At 44.3% G+C, this 25,392-nt stretch overlaps 2 protein-coding genes across 3 annotated transcripts; one reads left to right on the top strand and one right to left on the bottom strand.

Moving 5' to 3' along the window:
• Window positions 1-3,002: 3,002 nt before the first annotated feature.
• Window positions 3,003-24,235, bottom strand: LOC139367892 (nucleolar and coiled-body phosphoprotein 1-like). Of its 2 annotated transcripts, none has more exons than XM_071106262.1 (14): window positions 23,926-24,235; window positions 23,296-23,354; window positions 22,925-23,079; window positions 20,319-20,401; window positions 19,638-19,680; window positions 19,086-19,249; window positions 18,323-18,443; window positions 18,071-18,160; window positions 14,436-15,101; window positions 9,902-10,756; window positions 9,352-9,753; window positions 8,814-8,938; window positions 5,588-5,648; window positions 3,003-4,580 (listed from the first exon to the last, which is right to left on the bottom strand). In XM_071106262.1, exons 1-13 carry the CDS (start codon window positions 24,034-24,036, stop codon window positions 5,628-5,630), a joined length of 2,895 nt encoding a protein of 964 aa, XP_070962363.1. In that variant the 5' UTR covers window positions 24,037-24,235; the 3' UTR covers window positions 3,003-4,580; window positions 5,588-5,627. The 2 variants fall into 2 exon arrangements, with proteins under 2 accessions (XP_070962363.1, XP_070962362.1); XM_071106261.1 differs by having other exon boundaries at window positions 5,588-5,668; window positions 23,926-24,232.
• A 117-nt stretch (window positions 24,236-24,352) lies between these two features.
• LOC139367893 (mitochondrial ribosomal protein S6) lies at window positions 24,353-25,069 on the top strand. The gene has a single exon (XM_071106263.1). It carries the CDS (start codon window positions 24,463-24,465, stop codon window positions 24,817-24,819), a length of 357 nt encoding a protein of 118 aa, XP_070962364.1. The 5' UTR covers window positions 24,353-24,462; the 3' UTR covers window positions 24,820-25,069.
• Window positions 25,070-25,392: the final 323 nt, after the last annotated feature.

The following is a 25,392-nucleotide window of genomic DNA, read 5'->3' as shown; positions in this document are numbered from 1 at the left end:
AGTCTCTTCTTATTGGTGTCCTTTAGTAGTGGTTTCTTTGCAGAAATTCGACCATGAAGTCCTGATTCACACAGTCTCCTCTGAACAGTTGATGTTGAGATGTGTCTGTTACTTTAACTCTCTGAAGCATTTATTTGGGCTGCAATTTCTGAGGCTGGTAACTCTAATGAACTTATTGTCTGCAGCAGAGGTAACTCTGGGTCTTCCTTTCCTGTGGTGGTCCTCATGAGAGCCGGTTTCACCATACCGCTTGAGGATTTTTGCGACTGCACTTGAAGAAACTTTGAAAGTTCATGAAATTCTCCGGATTGACTGACCTTCATGCCTTAAAGTAATGGACTGTCGTTTCTCTTTGCCAATTTGAGCTGTTCTTGGCAGAATATTTTACTCATGAGAGCCAGTTTCATCATAGCACGTGATGGTTTTTGCGACTGCACTTGAAACTTTCAAAGTTCTTGAAATTATGGACTGTCGTTTCTGTTTGCTTATTTGAGCTGTTCCTGCCACAATTTGCACTTGGTCTTTTACCAAATAGGGCAATCTTCTGTATACCCCCCTACCCTGTCACAACACAACTGATTGGCTCAAACGCATTAAGGAAGGAAAGAAATTCCACAAATAAGCTTTTTACGAGGCACATTGTTAAATTGAAATGCATTCCAGGTGACTACCCCATGAAGCTGGTTGAGAGAATGCTAAGCTGTCATCAAGGCAAAGGGTGGCTACTATGAAGAATCTCATAACATGTATATGTTTAACACACAGTTTGTCTTCACTATTATATACCCTTGAGGAAATCCCCTTATCCTCTTGGGGAAGTGTAAGGAACTGGACATTATCCTGAGTTTCCCATTGAGCCAGATCTGTTTTATTTTTAACATAAGTGCCTTGATTTATTATTTTTTGGGGGAAATCCTGTTGTTTTGTAGTTGGTGGCGGGATGCACATTAAATTGAGTGATCGACAATATACCATAGAAGAAAAAAGTGCATGTCAGAGTACAAACCCAGCCATGAAGTCGAAGGAATTGTCCGTAAGTGAAGAGTGTGGTGGATACACCCACAGCCAGTAGTAAATGTGTGTTTTGTGTTTAAAAAGGAAAGTTTGGAACCACCAAGACTCTTCCTAGAGCTGGTCGCCCAGCAAACTCAGCAATCGGGGGAGAAGTACCTTGGTCAGGGAGGTGACCAAGAACCCGATGGTCACTCCAACAGAGCTCCAGAGTTCCTTTCTGGGAGAAGCTTCCAAAAAGGACAACCATCTCTACAGCACACCACAAAATCAGACATTTATGGTAGTGGCCAGACCTCAGTAAAAGGCACGACAGCACGCTTGAAGTTTGCCAAAGGGCACCTAAAGGACTCTGACCATGAGAAACAAGATTCTTTGGTCTGATGAAAACCAAGATTGAACTCTTTGGCCTGAATGCCAAACGTCACATCTGGAGTAAACCTGGTACCATCCCAACGGTGAAGCGTGGTGGTGGCAGCATCATGCTGTGGGGATGTTTTTCAGCGGCAGGGACTGGGGGACTAGTCAGGATGGATGGAAAGATGAAAGTACAGAGATCCATGGTGAAAACCTGCTCCAGAGCACTCACGACATCAGACTAGGGGGAGGGTTCACCTTCCAACAGGACAACGACCCTAAGCACACAGCCAAGACAATGCAGGAGTTGCTTCAGGACAAGTCTCAATGTCCTTGAGTGGCCCAGCCAGAGCCCAGACTTGAACCCGATCGAACATCTCAGGAGAGACCTGAAAACAGCTTTGCAGCAACACTCCCCATGACAGAGGTTGAGAGGATCTGCAGAAAAGAATGTGAGAAACACCCCAGGTGTGCCAAGCTTGTAGTGTCATACCTAAGAAGATTCGAGGCTGTAATCACTGCCAAAAGTGCATCAACAAATCAAATGATCTGAATACTTATGTAAATTCTATTTTGTTATTTTTTTTATACTTTTGCAAACATTTCTAAAAACCTGTTTTTGCTTTATGTGGTATTGTGTGTAGATTTAATCCATTTTAGGGCCTGAATATTACATTTGCAAACATTTCTAAAAAAAAAACGTTTTGTTTCGTCATTCTAGGGTATTGTGTGTAGACTGAAGGGGGAAAAACTCATTTAATCCATTTTAGAATAAGGCTGTAATGTAACAAACTGTGGGAAAAGGTCAAGGGGTCTGAATACTTTCCGAATGCTCTGTATTATAAACAGACATACTGCTAATACTGTGCATTTATGCCATTCCTCCATCTACTGCTGTAAATATCTCTATATATACTGCCCACACGATATACTGCACGTCATTCCTAATATATTCATACGTAGACTGCTATTTGGACTACTGACTCAGGGTTGTATATTTGTAAAATGTTCTATTTGATTTTCTCTCGAATTGTTTTGACTGTTTAACATTCTAGTGCAGTCGGCTGGTTAACATCCAACTAAACGGTGTATCCAACCTATACACTTTAGGGACGGCAGGTAGCCTAGTGGTTAGTGTGTTGGACTAGTAACTGAAAGGTTGTTAGATCAAATCCCAGAGCTGACAAGGTAAAAATCTGTCGTTCTGCCCCCTGAACAAGGCAGTTAACCCACTGTTCCTAGGCCGTCATTGTAAATAAGAATTTGCTCTTAAACTGACTTGCCAAGCTAAATAAAAAGGTATATAATTAATTTTTTATTTTTAGGTATGCTGGGAAGTAATGTTTGCTTCCTTGGGCCCTAGTTAAAAATATGCAAAGGCCTCTACCTCGTTCCTCTTCTACCAAAGTGCATGAATTGAGTAGCAAACTGCAGTAGAAAAGAGATTCAGTAACCTAGAGGACAAGGTTAAGTAAAATAATGTTTTAAAAAAAATGAAATTAAAATAAAAAAATTGGCCTTCTGGGTTATTTCCATGTTGGTTCTATTTAATGTATGTTTTATTGAATTCATTTGTACTCTACGTTCCTAAGTGAAAGGAAAAAGACAGCTTCTAAATGTGGAGGGAGGAGAGATTGGAACAACTAGGTATTTTATTCAAGTAGTAACAATACTCAATAAGAAAATAAGACTAGAAACAGGAAATTGAAAATTCACAAAATTAAAACAACTTGTGGTTGGCTGCTGAACCAATGAACCACCAAACCAATAGGCTGGCAGTTTTGACTTCAGCAGGAATCAACATCACATCTGAAATGGCAGTGTACTCCCTACAGTAGACTACTTACGACCACTAGTGAACGGGGTACCATTTCAGATGCAACCAGATCCTGTTCAGTAAGCACAACAGAATTACTTTTTTAATCTTTTTTTTTTTAGAAACGGAGTCTACCGTTTCAAAACGTTTTGTTTCAGTACATCCTACTGAACGCGACCCAGGAAGTTATTTTTAGACTGCAGCTTGTAATAACAGTTGGATGATCCCTGATACTCCCAGGCTAAAAAAAAAAACGTAAATACTGATCTAAAACGGGTGCGTTCCAGGCTGACTACATTGCAGTGGTTGAATCCTTATCCAGGCGTGAGATCTGGTAGGCCACTGCAAATGTAGTCAGCCTGGAACGCACCCACTACGAAATATCCACACCATAAATCATACCAAAAGAGAAACTAAAAGATAATTTCATTCAACCCTCAAAAACAAAACCCACAGGTCTGCATGTTCCATACAAAAACAGTCATTTTTCCTGACAACACAAAAATCAAACAAATAACCCTTTTCCCCACAATGCAAACTGCAATAAAACAAGAAACAGAATTTAAATTTACGACTGGGGGAGAAAAAAAAATATCACTGGACAGAATGTATGAGATCCAGGCTAACAATTTCACAACAAGCAACATATTAAGTGGCCGAGAGAGAAATGAAATCTGAAAACAGTTTGACTTGATATTTAACTGAATTGGTGGCTGACTACCGCCACCTGGTGGCTATATGATGTACACGAATCCTTCGTGATCCGTCCTGAAGGCACAAGGGGAGACAAGCCAAGACACCTCACCTGCAGCCTTTCTTCTGTCCTAAACGGCACCCTATTCCCTACGTAGTGCACTACTTTCGATCAGGTCAAAAGTAGTGCACTACTTAGGGAATAGGGTGTCGTTTAGGACAGAAGAAAGGCTGCAGGGGAGGTGTCTTGACTGGGTGCCATTTCAAGGAAAGCTAGTCTCCACTTCTACAGCGTCATTCCACCATTACAGAAATGTGCATTTTAAAAGGACTGGTTTAACACAGACGTACGAACTACAAATCACCCGCCACTTATGTGAGCGCAGCAGTCTCAGCTCTAGTTCAGTTCACGATCTTCAGCTCAGTCAGGTTTCTGCTGAGGGGGAAGTCGGGGGATGGGGAGGGGGGCAGACCGCCCTGGTCCTCAGATAGTCCTGGGTCGAGAGGGGAGGAAGAGGGGTAGTGACAAACAATGACTAGGTTCTCAGTCGCTGTCGAACTTGATGGAGTTGACGGACTGGGAGATGGCTCCTCCACAGTAGCTACCCCTCTTCTTCTTGGTCTTCTCGTGACGGAAGGACTTCCCCTTGGTGAAACGGAGCACGTCATTGGCCCTCTGGCCCCAGTCTCCATCCGACCCGCGCTGAGGAGAACACAGAGACGGTCAGAACCCGTCTAGCCAATCATGACATGTTGACGACTGTCGATCCATAACTACTGTACAGCTTTTACTATGAGTTTTAGGAACAAGCACTGGAAATTCGTGCAAGCTAAGGTGTGAACGTGAACATTGTGAATGATTAAAAAAATTGTACATAAGGTTGGAATAATGCTGTGAAATGATAATGCCCTTTTAGTGTTATTTGAAAAGATGTCCTGAAATTTCAGCCTGTTTCGGTAGGATGACGTTTGTCTGCCTAGTGACATCACAATGCGGTAAATTAGTTAATAGACCAATTAGAAAGAGTTCCAAAGCTCTCGGCCAATAACTCGTTTTCAGTTCTCCCCTCCCAGCTAAATTGGAAACTCGATCTTTGCCAAGAAGCTGTTTGTTTCTCTTTTTGACCATTTAGAATTTTAACCAATCACAGTAAGGTATTTAAATCATTACCCAGAAATTACTTGTTAGATTTAAAAATTAAATTAAATGTTTAAATGCCCTGCACTTGAGTGAATAAATATTACCAATAATGTTTCTACACAGAGAGCTGTAATGGTGTTTAAATGAAGGGCTTAGTACACAGAGAGCTGTAATGGTGTTTAAATGAAGGGCTTAGTACACAGAGAGCTGTAATTGTGTTTAAATGAAGGGCTTAGTACACAGTGAGCTGTAATGGTGTTTAAATGAAGGGCTTAGTACACAGAGCTGTAATGGTGTTTAAATGAAGGGCTTAGTACACAGAGAGCTGTAATGGTGTTTAAATGAAGGGCTTAGTACACAGAGAGCTGTAATGGTGTTTAAATGAAGGGCTTAGTACACAGAGCTGTAATGGTGTTTAAATGAAGGGCTTAGTACACAGAGCCATAATGTGTGCTCTTGGTACATTGTGTCATAAAGGAAATAATTATACACAAATTGCAACTGAATCAAGTTTGAGCCCCATTTGTAATTTCTATAGTAGACAGACAAAGGGGGAGTGTAGTTCTCACCTTGGCGTCGAAGGAGTTGTCAGCCAGTCGGTTGTCCACATCAATTTCCTCCTCTCTTATTCTACGGAAAGGTACATTGATCTTTAGGAGGGACAGACGGGTCAAACAGGGAATTTAGGAGTCAAGTTTAGTCCATATTTGACACTGACGCAGACCAGTTAGTTCCACAATGCACCTCGGTTCTGTATCGACCCATCAAACACCTGGCACGTATAGAGTTCCTTAGGGAAGTATTCAGACCCCTTGACTTTTTGTTACGTTACAGCCTTATTCTAAAATGGGTTAAAATGGGTACCGGTACAGAGTCAATGTGGAGGCAGTGGCTCAGTTGGTTGTTGTCTTTGATTATCTTTTTGTCCTTCCTGTGACATCGGGTGCTGTAGGTGTTACGGAGGGCAGGTAGTTCGCAACCGGTGATGCGTTGGGCAGACCGCATCACCCTCTGGGGAGCCTTGCGGTTACCGTACCAGGCAGTGATACAGCCTGACAGGATGCTCTCAATTGTGCATCTGTAAAAGTTGAGGGTTTTAGGTGACCAGCCAAATTCCTTAAGCCTTCTGAGGTTGAAGAGGCGCTATTGCGCCTTCTTCACCACTGTGTGCGTGGACCATTTCAGTTTGTTTGTGATGTGTACGTTGAGGAACTTAAATCTTTCCACCTTCTCCACCACTGTCCCGTCGATGTGGATAAGGGGGTGTTCCCTCTGTTGTTTCCTGAAGTCCACGATCATCTCCATTGTTTTGTTGACATTGAGCGATGTGCCCTCACCCTCCTCCCTCGTCGTTGGTGATCAAGCCGACTACTGTTGTGTCGTCTGATGCTCTTATGCACGCATGCTTCATTGTTGCTTGACTCGAAGCGAGCATAGAAGTAATTTGGCTCATCTGGTAGGCTCGTGTCACTGGTCAGCTCTCGGCTAGGTTTCCCTTTGTAGTCCGTAGTAGTTTGCAAGCCCTGCCACATCCGACGAGCGTCAGAGCCGGTGTAGTACGATCCAATCTTAGTCCTGTATTGACGCTTTGCCTGTTTGACGGCTAGTCGGAGGGCATAGCGGGATTTCTTATAAGCTTCCGGGTTAGAGCCGCGTTCCTTGAAAGCGGCAGCTCGAGCCTTTAGCTCAGTGCGGATGTTGCCTGTATCCATGGCTTCTGGTTGTGGTAGGTACGTACGGTCACTGTGGGGACGACATCGTTGATGCACTTATTAATGAAGCCGATGACTGATGTGGTATAGTCCTCAATGCCATCGGAAGAATCCCGGAACATATTCCAGTCTGTGCTAGCAAAACAGTCCTGTAGTGTAGCATCTGCTTCATTTGACCACTTCCATATTGAGCGAGTCACTGGTACCTCCTGCTTTAAATTTAATTTGTAAGCAGGAATCAAGAGGGTAGAATTATGGTCAGATTTGCCAAATGGGGTGTGAGGGAGAGCTTTGTAAACAGCTCTGTGTGTTGAGGTAAAGTGGTCTCGAGTTTTTTCCCCTCTGGTTGCACATTTAACATGTTGATAAAAATTAGTTAAAACTGATTTAAGTTTCCCTGCATTAAAGTCCCCGGCCACTAGGAGCGCCACCTCTGGATGAGCATGTTCTTGCTTATGGCCTTATACAGCTCGTTGAATGCGGTCTTGGTGCCAGCATCGGGTTGGGGTGGTAAATAGACGGCTACGAAAAATATAGATTTAAAAACTCTCTTGGTGAATAGTGTGGTCTACAGCTTATCATGAGACACTTTTCCTCAGGCGAGCAAAACCTAGAGACTTCCTTTAATATTAGATTTGGTGCACCAGCTCTTATTGACAAATAGAACAGAAAGACGAGGGCTGTCTATCCTATCTTGCTGATGCAGACGTAAACCCAGCCAGCTGTATGTTATCCATGTTGTCGTTCAGCCAAACATAAGATATTAGTTTTTAATGTCCCGTTGGTAGGATAGTGTAAGAATATTTTGAAGATAAATACGCAACGCAGAGGACCTAAGGCCTAGATTTAACGATCAATGGAAATAGTGGTTTTTCTGTAATAGGAAATTATTGATCACTGGGTCAGATACATGGCAGGAATTTGTCCAGGGATTGAGCCTGAAATAGGATACTGTTATTTGGCCATTGGCCCAGTTTTATTGCAAGTAAGTCTAATTGGTCAACCACAGGCTAGGGCTGGGTTATAAATTACATCTTGTTCCTTTGTTCTGTGGAGAGAATCACTGAGGACAGGGGAGAATGATCATCTACCATCTACCTCCCAGCATGATTTGTTCTCTTTGAATAAACCTATTTACCTCCCCCTGATTTTCCTTGGGGTCTGTGTTATTGAAGAACAACATCAACTGCTAATCTTGAGCGGAGCTCATCCATTTTGTTATCCAATGATTGCACGTTTGCTAATAGGACTGATGGTAGAGGGGGATTACTCACTCGCCGTCGGATCCTTACCAGGCACCCCGACCTACGTTCCCGATATCTCAGTCTCTTCTTCGGGAGAAGGACAGGGATTAGGCCCATGTCGGGTGTCTGAAGCTAATCCTTCGCGTCTGACTCATTCAAGAAAATACATCTTTGTCCAGTACGAGGTGAGTAATCAATGTCCTGATATCTAGAAGCTTTTTTCCGTCATAAGAGACGGTGGCAGAAACATTACGTACAAATTAAGTTGCAAATAACGCAAAAACACAATTGGTTAGGAGCCTGTAAAATGGCAGGCATCTCCTTCAGCGCCATCTGTCAGCACACAGCCAAGAAGACAAAGGCAGGAGTGGTCTTGAAATGTCCTTGAGTGGACAAGCGTATCTCTGAATAAACCTGAAAATAGCTGCGCAGCAACGCTCCCTTCACACCTGACAGAGCTTGATAGGATCTGCAGAGATAAATACTTATGTAAAAGTTGTTTTTAATTTCTTTAGAAATTAGCAAATATGTCCAAACCTGTTTTTGCTTTATCGTTATGAGGTAGATTGACGAGGGAAAAAAAACGATTTAAATACATTTTTAGAATAAGGCTGTAACGTAATAAAATGTGGAAAAAGTCAAGGGGTCTGAATACTTTCCCAAGGCACTGTACAGAAAAGTATCTCTGTGGTACAGAAATGCAACATCTATTTCTGTATACTAAGTCTGACACCATGTCAAAGTTTATTTCCCATATACAACAAATACCAAACCAACAAATGATAAGTATTAAATAGTTATACTAGCCAAGCGCTAGCCAGTCTCTGTTCTGTTCTCACCTTCTTAGAGACTTTAGGGAACGTCTGTGGTGTTGTTGCTGCTGCTTTGTTATTTTTAGGTGTTGTTAATTCTTCCTCGTCCTCTGAGGCTCCTCCTTCCCTTTTTCTCTTACCGTTTACAATGCCTGTGGAGGGAGAGAAGAGGGATAAATGAGGAAAAATATCCTTCTTGTCAATCTATCCAGTTACATAAAAATCCTGGTTATAAGAAATTAAACTAACCCAATAATAAATTTAAAAAAAAAGGGCAATACAACTATAAAACAATGGAACCAATTCAAGCAAGGATGACTTTTCAAGTAATTGAATTGTAGCGTGATAATTAGCCTTGCTGCAAAACATGGGCCATTTTTCCTTCTCTTGGTAAATGGCTCCAATGTGTAGGCCATTAAGATAGCACTCAACACAATACAGTTGTACTAAGGCTTATGAGGCATTTAAAAGCTATAATTGTCAAGAATCAAATTGGGTAAATATCATGAGCTTAAAATGACCACTGAACAGTTTCCAGACCTTTTTAGTGGCGTTCAAAACTCACCGTTAGCGATGGGAGTGGTGACTGCTGCCTCTTCTTCTTCAGACGAAGAAGAGTCGTCTGATGAGCTGCTGGCCTCCTTGGTTTTAGCTGCTGGGGTGGTCTTGGGGGTGGTCTTGGGGGTGGGTTTCACAGACTTTTTACTGGCCTCCTCTTCCTCAGAGCTACTCTCCTCGGAAGAGGAAGACTCGGCAGCCTTCTTCGGTTTCGTTACCTTGACTGCAGAGGTTGTTGCTTTGGGTGTAGCTGGCTTTCCATTGGTCAGAGCAGGTTTGGCGGGCGTCGCCTTGGCGGCCTCTGTCTCCACCTCCGAGTCGGAACTGTCGGAAGAGTCGGAGCTGCTTTCGGCTGCCTTTTTAGCCGAGGCTGGTGTTGTAGCCTTCACTGCTGCTGGTTTGGGCGCTGCTGCAAGGTTCAAAGTTCAATTTAGTTGTCATATGTATAAAAATACAACGCTTAATGCTTATTCACAAGCGACCTCGAAATATGAAAGATACAACAACAAAAATACGCCTACACATAAGTATGAGAGATAATGTGTGAATCTTCTTACCCTCTTCATCACTGGAGTCATCTGAAGAGCTGCTGTCCTCCTTGGCTTTAGGTCTGGCTGCTGCGGTGGTCTTGGGGGTGGTCTTGGGGGCGGTCTTGGGGGCGGCAGCGGGTTTCACAGTCTTTTTACTGGCCTCCTCTTCCTCAGAGCTACTCTCCTCGGACGATGACGACTCTGCAGCTTTAGCCGGTGTCTTGACGGCAGGACTCTTGGCTGCAGGTTTGGGGGTGGTCTTGGGGGTGGTCTTCTTCGTAGCAGCAGCCTGGTCCTCCGAGTCCGAGCTGTCTGAATCGGAGCTGCTCTCGGCTGCTGCCTTGGCTGGGGCTGATTTAGTCACCACTGGGGTGGCTGGTTTAGAGGCCGATTTAGTCACCACTGGTTTGGCTGGTTTAGAGGTAGCCTTCTTAGCTACGGCCTCATCCTCATCTGAGCTAGAGTCGGAGTCCGAGCTACTTTCCGCTGCAGCTGGTTTAGTAACTGGGGTGGCTGGTTTGGAAGCTGATTTAGGAACCGGGGTTGCTGGTTTGGAAGCTGATTTAGCAACAGAGGCTGGAGTAGCCTTCTTAGCTGGGGGTTCGTCATCTTCAGAAGAAGAGCCGGAGTCCGAGCTGCTTTCCGCTGCAGCTGGTTTAGTAACTGGGGTGGCTGGTTTGGAGGCTGATTTAGGAACCGGGGTTGCTGGTTTGGAAGCTGATTTAGCAACAGAGGCTGGGGTAGCCTTCTTAGCTGGGGGTTCGTCATCTTCAGAAGAAGAGTCGGAGTCCGAGCTGTTTTCTGTAGCAGCCTTGGCTGGGGCCTTGGGAGCAGCTGCAGCAGGTTTAGCTGGTGTCTCGTCCTCAGAACTGCTGTCAGAGTCTACAGGACAGACAGGTGTGAACATTACAGCATTTAAAAATGGTAGATTCAGTTAAATAAAATGTGAGTTTGTTTGACAGTCTAAGCCAAGACCTAAATTCTAATCCCCCGAGTGCTATGTAACACTTAACTGTGATTTTCTGTGGATGTTATTCAGTGCCAAACAACGAGCAGAAAATCTTTTCTTAACAGGTTAAGACAACTTTTTCCGCTGTCAGACTGAAATGTATCCAACTGGTGCAGAGTGAGAACAGAAGCAAAACTGAGGACAGGGAAGACTGAACATCTCCCTCCCAGCATAACATCTACGATTTGTCCTTTTCAAATAAATCTATTTTTTCTCCTCCTGATTTGCTTCGGCGTCTTCGTTATTGAAGAACAACCTCAACTACTAACACCGGTTAGTCGAGGTAATATGTACATGTAGGTCAAGTTAAAGTGACTATGCATAGATAATAAACAGAGAGTAGCAGCAGTGTAAAAGAGGGGTAGTCTGGGTAGCCCTTTGATTAGTTGGTCAGGAGTCTTACGGCTTTGGAGTAGAAGCTGTTTAGAAGCCTTTTCGACCTCGACTTGGTGCTCCGGTACCACTTGCAATGCGGTAGCAAAGAGAACAGTCTATGACTAGGGTGACTGGAGCCTGAATTTTTAGGGCCTTCCTCTGACACCGCCTGGTATAGAGGTCCTGGATGGCAGGAAGCTTGGCCCAAGTGATGTACTGGGCTATACGCACTACCCTCTGTAGTGTCTTGCGGTCGGAGGCTGAGCAGTTGCCATATCGGGCAGTGACGCAACAAGTCAGGATGCTCTCGATGGTGCAATTGTAGAACCTTTTTGAGGATCTGAGGACCCATGCCAAATCTTTTCAGTTTCCTGAGGGGGAATAGGCTTTGTTGTGCCCTCTTCACGACAATCTTTGTGTAATGGACCATTTCAGTTTGTTGGTGATCTCAACCTGCTCCACTACAGCCCCGTCGATGAGAATGGGGGCATTCTCGGTCCTTTTCCTGTAGTCCACAATCTCCTTGGTCTTGATCACGTTGAGGATGTTGTTGTCCTGGCACCACACGACCAGGTCTCTGACCTCCCTATAGGCTGTCTCGTCGTTGTGGAGTCGTGCCTGGCCATGTAGTCTTGAATGAACAGGGGGTACAGGAGGGGACTAATCACGCACCCCTGAGGGGCCCCCGTGTTGAGGATCAGCGTGGCGGATGTGTTGTTCCCTACCCTTAACACCTGGGGGCGGCACGTCAGGAAGTCCAGGATCCAGTTGCAGAGGGAGGCGTTTTGTCCCAGGGTCCTTAGCTTAGTGAGGAGCTTTGAGGGTACTATGGTGTTGAACACTGAGCTGTAGTCAAAGAATAGCATTCTCACATAGGTGTTCCTTTTGTCCAGGTGTGAAAGGGCAGTGTGGAGTGCAATAGAGATGTAACCTGTGGATCTTTTGGGGCTGTTTGCAAATTGCCGTCGGTCTAGGGTTTCTGGGATAATGGTGTTGATGTGAGCCATGACCAGCCTTTCAAAGCATTTCATTGCTACAGACGTGAGCGCTACGGGTCGGTAGTCATTTAGGCAGGTTACCTTCGTTAGTCAGGTTTAGTCAGGTTACCTTTGTGTTCTTGGGCACAGGGACTATGGTGGTCTGCGTGAAACATGTTCGTATTACAGGCTAGATGTCGACTGATTACGACTTTAACGCCGATATCGATTATTGGAAAAAGAAAAAAAAGCAGATACCGATTAATCGACCGATTCTAATACGTATATTTGTAATAATGACAATTACATCAATATTGAATGAACACTTGTTTTAAACTTAATATAATACATAATGAATAATGCAAAAACAAAGTGTTGGAGAAGAAAGTAAAAGTGCAACATGTGCCATGTAAGAAAGCTAACGTTTAAGTTCCTTGCTCAGAACATGAGAACATATGAAAGCTGGTGGTTCCTTTTAACATGAGTCTTCAATATTCCCAGGTAACAAGTTTTAGGTTGTAGTTATTATAGGACTATTTCTCTCTATACCATTTGTATTTCATACACCTGTGACTATTGGATGTTCTAATAGGTACTATAGTATTTCCAGTGTAACAGTATAGCTTCCGTCCCTCTCCTCGCCCTTACCTGGGCTCGAAACAGGAACACGTCGACAACAGCCACCCTCGAAGCATCGTTACCCATCGCTCCACAAAAGCCGCGGCCCATGCAGAGCAAGGGGAACAACTACTCCAAGTCTCAGAGCGAGTGACGTTTGAACCGCTATTAGTGCGCACCCATTTCACATCGGTTACAGCAGCCTAAACTCGGGAGTTGATAGGCTTGAAGTCATAAACAGCAGAGCTGCTGGCAAAATGCACGAAAGTGCTGTTTGAGCCTCCCGGGTGGCGCAGTGGTTAAAGACGCTGTACTGCAGCGCCAGCTGTGCCATCAGAGTCCCTGGGTTCGCGCCCAGGCTCTGTCGCAACCGGCTGCGACCGGGAGGTCCGTGGGGCGACGCACAATTGGCCTATAGCGTCGTCCAGGTTAGGGAGGCCTTGGTCGGTAGGGATGTCCTTGTCTCATCGCGCACCAGCGAATCCTGTAACCAAGGTTGCCAGGTGCACAGTGTTTCCTCTGACACATTGGTGCGGCTGGCTTCCGGGTTGGATGCGGCTTGGTTGGGTTGTGTATCGGAGGACGCATGACCTTCAACCTTCGTCTCTCCCGAGCCCGTACGGGAGTTGTAGCGATGAGACAAGATAGTAGCTACTAAAAACATATACCACGAAATTGTTGAGAAAAAGGGGTAAAATTATTAATTTTTTTAAAAAGAAGAAAAAGAAAGTGCCTACCACCGCTCACCGTGGGGACGACGTCCTCGATGCACTTACTGATAAAGCCAATGACTGAGGCCATTGAAACCTTAATTTAACTAGGCAAGTCAGTTAGAAACAAATTCTTATTCTCAATGACGGCCTAGGAACCGTGGGTTAACTGCCTGTTCAGGGGCAGAACGACAGATCTTCGTCAACCTTGTCAGCTCGGGATTTGAACTTGCAACCTTCCGGTTACTAGTCCAACGCTCTAACCACTAGCCGCACCAATTGTTGCTTGTAAGCAGGAATCAGGAGGATAGAATTATGGTCAAATTTGCCACATGAGGGAGAGGGAGAGCTTTGTACATGTCTCTGTAAAGGTGGTCTAGAGGTTTTTTCCCCCTCTGGTTGCACATATAACATGCTGGTAGAAATGAGGTAAAACAGATTTGAGTTTCCCTGCATTAACGTCCCCGGCCACTAGGGGCGCCACCTCTGTAAAGGTGTAAAGGTGGTCTAGAGGTTTTTCCCCCTCTGGTTGCACATTTAACATGCTGGTAGAAATGAGGTAAAACTGATTTGAGTTTCCCTGCATTAATGTCCACGGCCACTAGGGGCGCCGCCTCGGGACGAGCGTTTTCCGGTTCGCTTATGGCCACAGAGGGGCCCAACCGGCGGGAATGAGTCGCAATTTACTGGACGGCTTAACGTTTGTAACATAACCCGTGTATAATAGTAAAAAAAAGTTCATTTGTCTCTAACACCGAGTCACAGATCTGTTTGTGGCCTCTTGCCAACTTATTTCAGCACAAAGAGATCTGGGATGCATTCTAAAAATGACTCCATCTTACAGCCTCGCCAACTTGTATTAAATGTCTTACCAGAGCTGGAAGAGTCTGATTTCTTAGCTGGGGCAGTCTTCGCTGGAGTCACCTTGGCTGCTGTTTTTTTAGCCTCTTCCTCATCTTCTGAGCTCGAGTCAGAGTCTGAGGAGGATTCAGCAGCCTTGCCTCGGGTCACGGTAGGAGTCGCCTTAGCTGGTGCTGCTTTCACCGTCCCCTCTTCGTCATCCTCTGAGCTCGAGGAAGAGGAGTCGCCGTCCACCACCTTCACAGTAGCCTTGGCCCCCGCTACAGTCACAGTCTTGGCCCCCCGCTCCTTCACCTCTGCCACCGTTACGGTTGCTGTAGCTGGCGCCACTTTCACTGTCTTCGAACCCTTCTCCTCCTCTTCCTCCTCTGAGCTGGAGTCTGAGGAAGAGTCTTCCTTGGCAGGGGTAACCGTTACTTTGACAGCTGTGGACTTAACCCTTATTACTTCTGGCTTCTTAGCCTCTTCTTCATCCTCAGAGCTGGAGTCAGAGTCTTCTGCTGGCGTAGCCTTAGCTGGGGTAGCCTTAGCTGGGGTAGCCTTAGCTGGGGTAGCCTTAGCTGGGGTAGCCTTAGCTGGGGTAGCCTTAGCTGGGGTAGCCTTCGCTGGGGTAGCCTTAGCTGGGGTAGCCTTAGCTGCTGGCTTCTTTGCTGCTACTTCTTCTTCAGAGCTGGAGTCTAAGAGGAAAAAGAGAAGAATCAATGAAACTGTTCACTTTAAAATCAAAACACCTCAACTCAGGTAAAACAGTTGTAGTAGTGGCTCGTCATTAAAAAAAAAAAAAATGTAAGGACAGGTTGCACAACATATTTCCACAAATCTAACGTAGATTGACGATACTCCATCTAAACAGTCTTTATGCAAAAGTTAACAAAAACACTTCCTATTTTAGCAATTTGCATGACATTTATCAATATTTCAAAACGTACAATACTTTGACGTCAAGGACTACCGGCCTGGTGCTGGCGGCAGTGCACTGTACCGGCATGTTTGGTTGAAATGCAAGTAGACGGGAATAAAGTCTTATTGCGTCGGACAGACTAGTGATAGGGGAACCCGCCCCTGGCGCGTCAGTCATATGCAGGCCTCACTTCGGTAAGTAGGTACTAAAGTGCCCATAAACGTATCATGTTATGTTGCTAGTAGATAAACAAATATAGATTGTTGTCTAAGTGCACCAGATCATTCAAAACCAACTGTCCCCACACACACACACACGATTCAGCGTGATGTTTGGCGATGGAATAAGCTAGCAACAACTCCTCCAACAGAACACTGTTTTGCATATTTCAAGACGTGCCTTTATGATTTGCTCTACTTCCTGATCTTTATTGGCCGATGTAACGTGCAGGATATCGTGGTAGCCAACGGTTGTGTTCACCATCATCTGGGTTTACTGCTGCTAGTAGTATCACTCATGTGTTTTTCACAGTAAAAGAAATGTGCTGAACTGCTAGTAACGTGATGTGTTTCACAGCTGCTAGTGGTTAGCTAGTTAATGTGACGTGTTTCACGGCTGCTAGTGGTTAGCTAGTTAAGGTAACGTGATGTGTTTCAGGGCTGCTAGTGGTTAGCTAGTTAAGGTAATGTGATGTGTTTCACGACTGCTAGTGGTTAGCTAGTTAAGGTAATGTGATGCGTTTCAGGGCTGCTAGTGGTTAGCTAGTTACGGTAATGTGATGCGTTTCACGGCTGCTAGTGGTTAGCTAGTTAAGGTAATGTGCTGAACTGCTAGTACGTGATGTGTTTCATGGCTGCTAGTGGTTAGCTAGTTAAGGTAATGTGATGTGTTTCACGACTGCTAGTGGTTAGCTAGTTAAGGTAATGTGATGTGTTTCACGACTGCTAGTGGTTAGCTAGTTAAGGTAATGTGCTGAACTGCTAGTACGTGATGTGTTTCATGGCTGCTAGTGGTTAGCTAGTTAAGGTAATGTGATGTGTTTCACGGCTGCTAGTGGTTAGCTAGTTAAGGTAATGTGATGCATTTCAAGGCTGCTAGTGGTTAGCTAGTTAAGGTAATGTGATGCATTTCAAGGCTGCTAGTGGTTAGCTAGTTTAGGTAACCCAGCAGCAGTGGGAAAGATGCTATGCTAAAAGCGCGCTTGTTTACGTAACTGATAAAATAATGTTGTAGCTGATAGAGAATAAAGAAATCACAGGACATGGTCAGACGATAAGATGGTTTTATTCAGAGTGCCAAAATATGTTGTTGTTAATAAATCCTCTTTGCGATAGGGGGCAGCATTTTCACTTTTGGATAAATAGCATGCCCAATTTCAACTTCCTGCTACTCATGCCAAGAATATAAGATATGCATATTATTAGTAGATTTGGATAGTTTTAGAAACTTCAGTTTTTTTCTGTTTGAATCAAGTCTGTGAGTATAACAGAACTTATGTAGCAGGCAAAACCCCGAGGACTAACCATTCAGAATTATTTATTTTTGGAGGTCACTGTGTGTTCATTGGGTTCTCATGGGGAAACGATATTTCTTAGGCACTTGTTTGCAGTTCCTACCGCTTCCACTGGATGTCACCAGTCTTTGGAATTTGGTTGAGGTTATTCCTTTGTGCAATGAAGAAGTACGGCCATCTTGGAAAAAGGTAACGCTGTTGAGAGTTGGCCAAGACTTGAAAAGTAGCATTGGTTTGTTGTCTTCCTGTATTGAAAACAGATAGACCCGTCTTCAATTTGATCGATTATTAACGGTTAAAAATACCTAAAGTTGTATTACAAAAGTAGTTTGAAATATTTTGGCAAAGTTTACAGGTAACTTTAAAGATGTTTTGTAGTGACTTGGATTGGAATTGGAAGCTGTTTTTCTGGATCAAACGCGCCAAATAAATGGACATTTTGGATATATATGGACGGAATGAATCGAACAAAAGGACCATTTGTGATGTTTATGGGACAGATTGGAGTGCCAACAAAAGAAGCTCGTCAAAGGTAATGCATGTTTTATATTTTATTTCTGCGTTTTGTGTAGCGCCTGCAGGGTTGAAATATGCTACTCTTTGTTATCATCAGATAGTAGCATCTTATGCGTTCGCCGAAAAGCCTTTTTAAAATCTGACACGTTGGCTGGATTCACAACGAGTGTAGCTTTAATTTAGTATCTTACACGTGTGATTTAAGGAAAGTTAGATTTAATATAATTTTATTTGAATCTGGCATTTTCCCTGGCTTTTGGCCAAGTGAGACGTGACTGTCCCCCTATCCTAGAGAGGTTAAAAGAACAAGACTTTAGGATGATGTGTGTCTTCACCGTCTTGTGTGGACAGTGGCTTCCCTCCTGCTAGTGGTCCTCTCTATACGTCACTTTTCCCCAACGCGACTTCGATCAAATTCATATAAAATATACAGTTCTACCGAAATACAAATGTAAAGTGATCTATCATATTGGGACTTTTATTTTGAAGGATGTAAACAAATCAGAATGTCGAACAGCGCAACCTAATTCTTCAATCTTCCCTTTCGCCCGTCTGAAGATGTACAACGTGTCGTGTTTACAATTTCTCTAGTCTAGAACCTTTAGAACCAAGGTCTACAACAGATATAACCTATAGCCTTTAGAAACTAGGTCTAGAACCTTCAGAACCAAGGTCTACAACAGATATAACCTATAGAAACTAGGCCTAGAACCTACCTGTGCTCTCAGAGCTGGACTCTGCCTTCTTAGCAGCTGCAGCAGCTTTGGGGGTCACAGTCTTGGCTGGGGTGGTTTTGACTGTTTTAGCTGAGGAGAATAACGAGGTGTCAGATACCAGGACAGCACTCAGGGCCGGTTTCCCAGACAAATGTAGCTGGGTCTTGGACTACAAAACACTTCATTTGAGTTTAGTCTTAAAATAAACTATGTCAGGGAATCCGTCCCTAAGTACAAACAGTAGTTTGTTACCTGACACTTTCTTCTTCTTCTTCTCCTCCTCCTCATCATCGCTGCTGTCATCACTGCTGTCCGAGGAACTACTGTCCTTCGCTGGAGGGGTCTTGACGGGGCCAGGAGGTTTCACTGGGGTCTGTTGGGCGAGACATTCAGTCTAGGAGGTCAAGGTATCACTAACTACATTGTGTAGACAGTCTGAAGATGTAGCAGCTGCACATGTGGTTTTAATTATCATTGAGGACATGCTGAAACAAGACATTTAAAAAAAAATCCCGCCAAATATGAAGAGTGCCTTGGTATTTTCGTTCTAATGTGTACATTGTAGATTTTTTTCATGAAGATGTGTAATGACTTAGTTTTACGGTTGACTGAGTCTTCATTTCTCGTCTAACCCCCCCCCCAACCAACACACATTTACTCCACAATATATAGCTAATGTTCCTCCTTCCATACCGGCATCGTATGACAGTGGCACACAATACTTTTGTTAGATCAAGAAGATACTGTACCACGCCTAGGAAGGGAGACTGTCACTGACAACACAGCTCCCATGGTAACGTGGACACCTGTCCTGTTTGTGAGTCCTGGGCACATATTTACAGATAGTCTCAGAATAGGACTGCTGATTCAGGATCAGGCCCCTTCTGTCAACCGACCTGTAGTCGTTATGACCCGAAAAGGGCAGAACAGATCCTAGATCAGCTCTCCTCCACCGAGAGGCTTTTTGAATAGACCCCCTGGTGAGAGGTTGTGTGTTGTGGATCAGTTTCAGTACCTTAGTGGGCACCTCGTCTTCACTGGAGCTGTCTTCACTACTGCTGCTGCTCGCAGTCTTCTTCTGAGCTGCTGCCTTAGGGGTCGCGGCTGCAGCCTTTCCTGCCTTAGGGGTCGCGGCTGCAGCCTTTCCTGCCTTAGGGGTCGCGGCTGCAGCCTTTCGTTCTGCAGAGCAAAGAAGAACAGTCAGCAAGACAACACCACAAAACAAGTAACATCCAAGAAGCAACCGCACAATGAGGGAAACAACGCTGATACAAATATGGGATCATGGTGGTCGTAAAGCGATTGTCTTGGTCGGGTGTCCGTCTAAAGAGATTCCATGTCTCAAGGGACTTCGTGGTTGAACAAAGGTTAAAATGTAGAAAAGTTTGAGGTCATACGCACAATCCTAATAAAAAAAAATAATGGGTGCTGGGCTAAAGACAGACACTAGAAAAGAATCCGATAGAGATCCTTCTGGATCAAAACGTTGTCGGTAAAGGTGGCAATTGGGAACATGTTCAGTGCGCGGGACTTCCTGTTCATTCCAAAAGGTTAAAAATGTACTTACTAGCTGCAGGAGCTTTGGCCTCATCTTTGGCTGCTGCAGGTTTCTGTTAGCAGAGATGAGGAACGGATTTTTTTTAAATAAAATAAAAACATGCTGCAAGAACAGACCTACCCCAACACCATCTTTATAACATAACCAACAGCAAGATGCCGTCATCAGGACACGCATCATCTTCACTAAGCCCCCGCCCCCCATTGCTCTGTTATGGTCGGCCATTATAGCAAATCAACAACATTGATATTTTATTTTGATCCCCATTAGCCCGAAAAGAATGGCAACAGCTAATCTTACTGGGGTTCTACACATTACGAAAAAGACAAGACGTTTACAATTTTCCTACATTTAAAAAACATTAACATGTAGTTTGTGTGTGTGCGTGCATCTATCAGTTTCACATACATACAACCAATAGGTCACATGGGGGGGGGGGGCGTTATGCCGTGATGTGATGCTTTATCGGTTTCAATAAACCAGGTTTGCTGTTCACTACATGAGATGGAAGGGAGGTCCATGCAATCATGGCTCTGTTCTGGACCTGGAGACTGTGAAAACACCCCTGTGAAAAGACCCCTGGTGGCATGTCTGGTGGGGGAAGTGTGTGTGGACCTGACCATAGATCACACGGTTAGGGATTTTAACATAATAAAAGAGAAAATAAATTGTAAAACATAGCTCATGTACCTTCGCTACAGCCTCCTCCTCCTCGTCACTGGAATCATCACTGCTGCTGGAATCTGATTTAGCAGGGCGTGGAGCCTTGGCTGCTAACGAAAACACATCAAGAAACCGTTTAAAAAAGGTAGACTTAGTAAAAATGTTGCCACGAGCAACACCGCAGATATTGAGATTAGCGAGATGCAAGACTTTTGCTCTAACAGCATCTGTGCATGCGCACGGGTTCACTTCACAACGTCGTAGCCAGGATACCAAAACAGCAGAGAAGTTGAGCCTCGCGCTTCACCTCTTCGTGGATGTGAAAATCTACCCAATATGCTGTTTCCATATCTCAGAGTCCACCTTTTTTACCCCCGTTTTCGTGATGGTCAATTGGTAGTTACAGTCTGCAACTCCCGTGCGGACTCGGGAGAGTCGAAGGTCGAGCGTCCTCCGAAACACAACCCAGCCAAGCCGCACTGCTTCTTGACAACGCACGCTTAAACCGGAATCAAGCTGCACCAATGTGTCGCTAATGCGCAATGGGACAAGAACATCCCTGCCCGCGAAACCCTCCCCAAACCTGGATGACGTTGGGCCTGGTATCGGGGGGCCTCGCGGTCGCAACACAGCCTGGTATCGACCCAGGATCTGCAGTTACGCAGCTAGCACTGCCTTAGACCGCAGCACCACTGGGGAGGCCCCTCTGAGGCTACCTTTAACTGGATAAAAAGGTCAACTCTGTCCATCAACGCCATGGCAATGTAGGATATTGGTTTAGGGGCAGCGGTTCTCAAACTAGGGGTCGCGAACCCATGTGGGGTTGCCTGGTATGAAAGTTGGAGAATTTTAGAAATCCTTCAAACGCGCACACACACAGTACCAGTCAAAAGTTGACACACCTACTCATTCAAGGGTTATTTATGTTTACAATATTTTACATTGTAGAATAGTGAAGACATCAAAACTATGAAATAACACTTTTCTGTTACTACATGATTCCATGTTTGTTAAACATATCAAAATATATGTTAGATTATTAAAAGTAGCCACCCTTTGCCTTGACAACTTTTCACACTCTTGGCATTCTCTCAACCAGCTTCATGAGGTAGTCACCTGGAATACATTTGAATTAACAGGTGCACCTTGTTAAAAGTTAATTTGTGTAATTTTTTTCCTTCTTAATGCGTTTGAGCCAATCTGTTGTGACATGGTAGGGTTGGTATACAGAAGATAGCCCTATTTGGTAAAAGACCAAGTCCATATTATGGCAAGAACAGATCAAATAAGAAAAGAGAAACGACAGTCATTAATTTAAGAGATGAAGGTCAGTCAATCCGGAAAATGTCGAGAACTTTTAATGTTTTTTCAAGTGCAGTTGAAAAAACCATCAAGCGCTACGATAAAACTGGCTCTCACGAGGACCACCACAGGAAAGGAAGACCCAGAGTTACCTCTGCTGCAGAGGATAAGTTCATTAGAGTTACCAGCCTCAGAAATTGCAGCCCAAATAAATGCTTCACTGAGTTCAAGTAACAGACATCTCAACAGTCACTGTTCAGAGGAGATGGAGTGAATCAGGCCTTCACGGTCGAACTGCTGCAAAGACACCACACAGAAGAAGTGAAGGGGACACCTAGTCAGTTGTACAACTGAATGTACTCAACTGAAATGTGTTGGCTCAGGTATTACACTATAGGGCCAACATGGACCATAATGTGCTGCCTCAGGTATTACACTATAGAGCCAACCTGGACCAGGTATTACACTATAGGGCCAACCTGGACCAATGTGTTGGCTCAGGTATTACTCTATAGGGCCAACCTGGACCAATGTGTTGGCTCAGGTATTACACTATAGAGCCAACCTGGACCAATGAGTTGGCTCAGGTATTACTCTATAGGGCCAACCTGGACCAATGTGTTGGCTCAGGTATTACACTATAGAGCCAACCTGGACCAATGTGTTGGCTCAGGTATTACACTATAGAGCCAACCTGGACCAATGTGTTGGCTCAGGTATTACTCTATAGGGCCAACCTGGACCAATGTGTTGGCTCAGGTATTACACTATAGAGCCAACCTGGACCATAATGTGCTGGCTCAGGTATTACACTATAGGGCCAACCTGGACCATAATGTGCTGGCTCAGGTATTACACTATAGGGCCAACATGGACCATAATGTGCTGGCTCAGGTATTACACTATAGGGCCAACCTGGACCATAATGTGCTGGCTCAGGTATTACACTATAGGGCCAACCTGGACCATAATGTGCTGGCTCAGGTATTACACTATAGGGCCAACGTGGACCATAATGTGTTGGCTCAGGTATTACACTATAGGGCCAACGTGGACCATAATGTGCTGGCTCAGGTATTACACTATAGAGCCAACCTGGATCATAATGTGCTGGCTCAGTTATTCTCGCTTGCATTGTCCTTTCCAGCATTGTTCCAGGCCAGTATAACTCCATTCAGCAGTGTGGCTCAGTTGATAGAGCATGGTGCTTGCAAAACCAAGGGTTCGATTACCGCCGGGGATACCCATACAAAAATATATGCACACACTACTGTCGCTTTTGATAAGACTCTGCTAAATGGCAAATATTAAAAGGACAGATGAGTGCGTACCTGTGGGTGTGGCCTTGGCAGGTGCTGCAGCTTCCTCCTCGTCGCTGCTCGACTCCTCACTGGAGCTCTCTGCAGTCTTTGCCTTCTTAGCAGACGGACTGTCACTGGCTCCCGGACCGATGGGCAGCGCCTTGCGTTTCTTAGCTTCGGGAGACCTGAGAAAAGGAATGGCGAACAGAGCAGTGAGAGGCATTCAAAAATAATTTAAACAAGCTGTTACCTATTGGTATGTGCACTTAATGGTTTAGCCCCACAGTCATCGACAAAGGGCTCTGAGAAGATGAGGTTGGGATTGAAAACATACACATGTCAAGTCATTCTCGCCAGCCACGTTGTTGGGTTGTAAAGTTACTGGACAAGAGTGTACTTACTTCACCCAGAAGTTGAAAATGTCAAGAAGACCAGCAGCTTCTTTTTCATCCTGGGGTGGCTGTTGCAAAGGAAGAATATTTCACATCAGTCATTTTATTCTCTTTGCAGGTTTATAGCCATCATGAGGCATTTACATGTAACCAATTTTTTCTGAACAATGTTTTACCTACAAACAAGTGCATAAAACACATTATGAGGAGTATTATTAGAACGAGTAGTTTTCGATGATGGATCAATGTTCGAACAGCAATAACCATTTCCCAATAAACATTAAAAGCCTGACATGTTAATCTAGCTTGTTAGGTAGTTATAGCGTACGCACACGGTATTTCATTGCCTGCTGACTCGTCAGACAGACATTTTATTCAATCGTTCAACGTTAACTTGCTAAGCTATCTAGTTGAGTCCAGTTATTATGTGATGGCAGTTGAAGAAGCAATCATCCTAAAAGTTGAATATGTAACTTAACATAATCAATGGGTATTCTAATAAAAACGAATTATTAGTGGATTGGAGTCACACGTGTTCTCTCGGCACGGCGTGCACCTCCTGCGTAGCAGACTAGCTCACCGAGCGGTACACAACATTGTCAACAACTACTAAACGGGATACAGAATATTGTCACTTACCACTTTAGCTTGTTTGATGAAGTGTTGGGCAGCCTTGGTAAACTTGTTCTCCAGTAGAAATGAATAGACATGTTTGTAAAGATCACTCGGCACGGAACTTTGCTCCGCCATTTTCACCAGGCTCGTGTGGAAGAAAATCGCCGAAGACGCACATGCGCGTTGAAACGCCGTCGCGTAATAAACAACGTCACCAAAATAATAAAAACCACGGAAAGCACATCGGTAAAACAAAAAAATCTTTAGTTTGAGTCCGATAATAATTTATTACTCAATACTAGTAATATTAATGAACATAGCTCTACACATTGTCCTACTTACGTTTATTATGTATTGTATGAAGATATTCTTATGTAAAACGTTTCAAGCGCCATACCTCAACCTTTGGTACAGTCTAGTGTATATATTTTACGTCATCTCTAATCGTCTCACGACATGGCACCTGACGTCCGGGGAATATTGTAAATGAAGGACATTTGTATGAGTCTGGACGTTTAAACTGTATTACTGTCTGTTCTTGTCTTTCACAATCTGTAAATCATGCCTCGATATGAACTTGCCCTCATTGTAAAGGCCATGCAGAGGCCGGAGACCGCGGCACTTTTGCGGCGCACAGTGGAAACCTTGATGGAGCGAGGCGCTGTGGTGAGAGGCCTGGAGAACCTCGGAGAGAAACTTCTACCGTACAAGATATCGAAACACAACGAGCGACACACGCGCGGTGGATACTTTCTGATTGACTTCCACGCTGCTCCCGGTATTGTCACGGGCTTGCTGGATCATCTGGAGAGGGACATTGACGTGGTGAGGCCTACGGTCTTGAAGAATGATCCGGAGCCTTCCAATGGACCCTGCTGCGGACACCCGGTGGCATCTAAACACCAGGACACAGTGTAGAAATTGAACCGTCATCATAGGAGTTATTTCTAGTTGCCCAGCTTCTGTGACACATTGAGAAGTGGATCGCATTTGATAGCCAGGCTTTAGCCTGGGTGCCGGTCTATTTCTGCTTCCTTGCCAACAATTTAGAAATAGAAGACAGGGTTTTTTCACATCCCGAGGGAAGACTCACATCATGTTCATTAGGCACCAAACGGAAGAAAATTGACAAACAGGGAGGCACCGCCTGGACACAGAACCATCGTTAAATTACAATATATCATTGAGTACGTTTTTGGCATACAAAAACATGTAAACACATTTTCCTTGGTCATTCATACCATCCAATATACTGTAATACTATTTCAGTGCTATCTGCTTTTAATGGTTGATTAAATGACTAAACAAATTCCAAACTTATAAAAAAAATACATCGTTTCATTTTGTATTCATAATTTGCACAGTCAAGTTTTGGTATGTGTTTAATTACATGACATTTTCACCTACTCTTAAATTTCATTCAGTGAGACGTTAAAGTAATGCTGCATTACCTTCCCTTTCAATCATTTAGCAGACAAGCATATCCAGAGC

The sequence above is a fragment of the Oncorhynchus clarkii genome, chromosome 16 (genome assembly GCF_045791955.1).
Source record: "Oncorhynchus clarkii lewisi isolate Uvic-CL-2024 chromosome 16, UVic_Ocla_1.0, whole genome shotgun sequence".
NCBI lineage: Eukaryota > Metazoa > Chordata > Actinopteri > Salmoniformes > Salmonidae > Oncorhynchus > Oncorhynchus clarkii.
The sequence above is the reverse complement of the archived record's forward strand: the minus strand, read 5'-3'. Positions and strand labels throughout refer to the sequence as shown.

What these genes read in the sequence shown, in the direction of transcription:
- LOC139367893 (XM_071106263.1), top strand. Translation starts at nt 24,463, where the DNA reads ATGCCTCGATATGAACTTGCCCTCATTGTAAAGGCCATGCAGAGGCCG.
- LOC139367892 (XM_071106261.1), bottom strand. Translation starts at nt 24,036, where the DNA reads ATGGCGGAGCAAAGTTCCGTGCCGAGTGATCTTTACAAACATGTCTAT. An exon ending in TGCCAAGGCCACACCCACAG is followed by an intron (nt 20,402 to 22,924) that starts GTACGCACTCAT and finishes TGTTTTCGTTAG; the next exon opens with CAGCCAAGGCTCCACGCCCT. An exon ending in AAGACGAGGTGCCCACTAAG is followed by an intron (nt 18,444 to 19,085) that starts GTACTGAAACTG and finishes CTCGCCCAACAG; the next exon opens with ACCCCAGTGAAACCTCCTGG.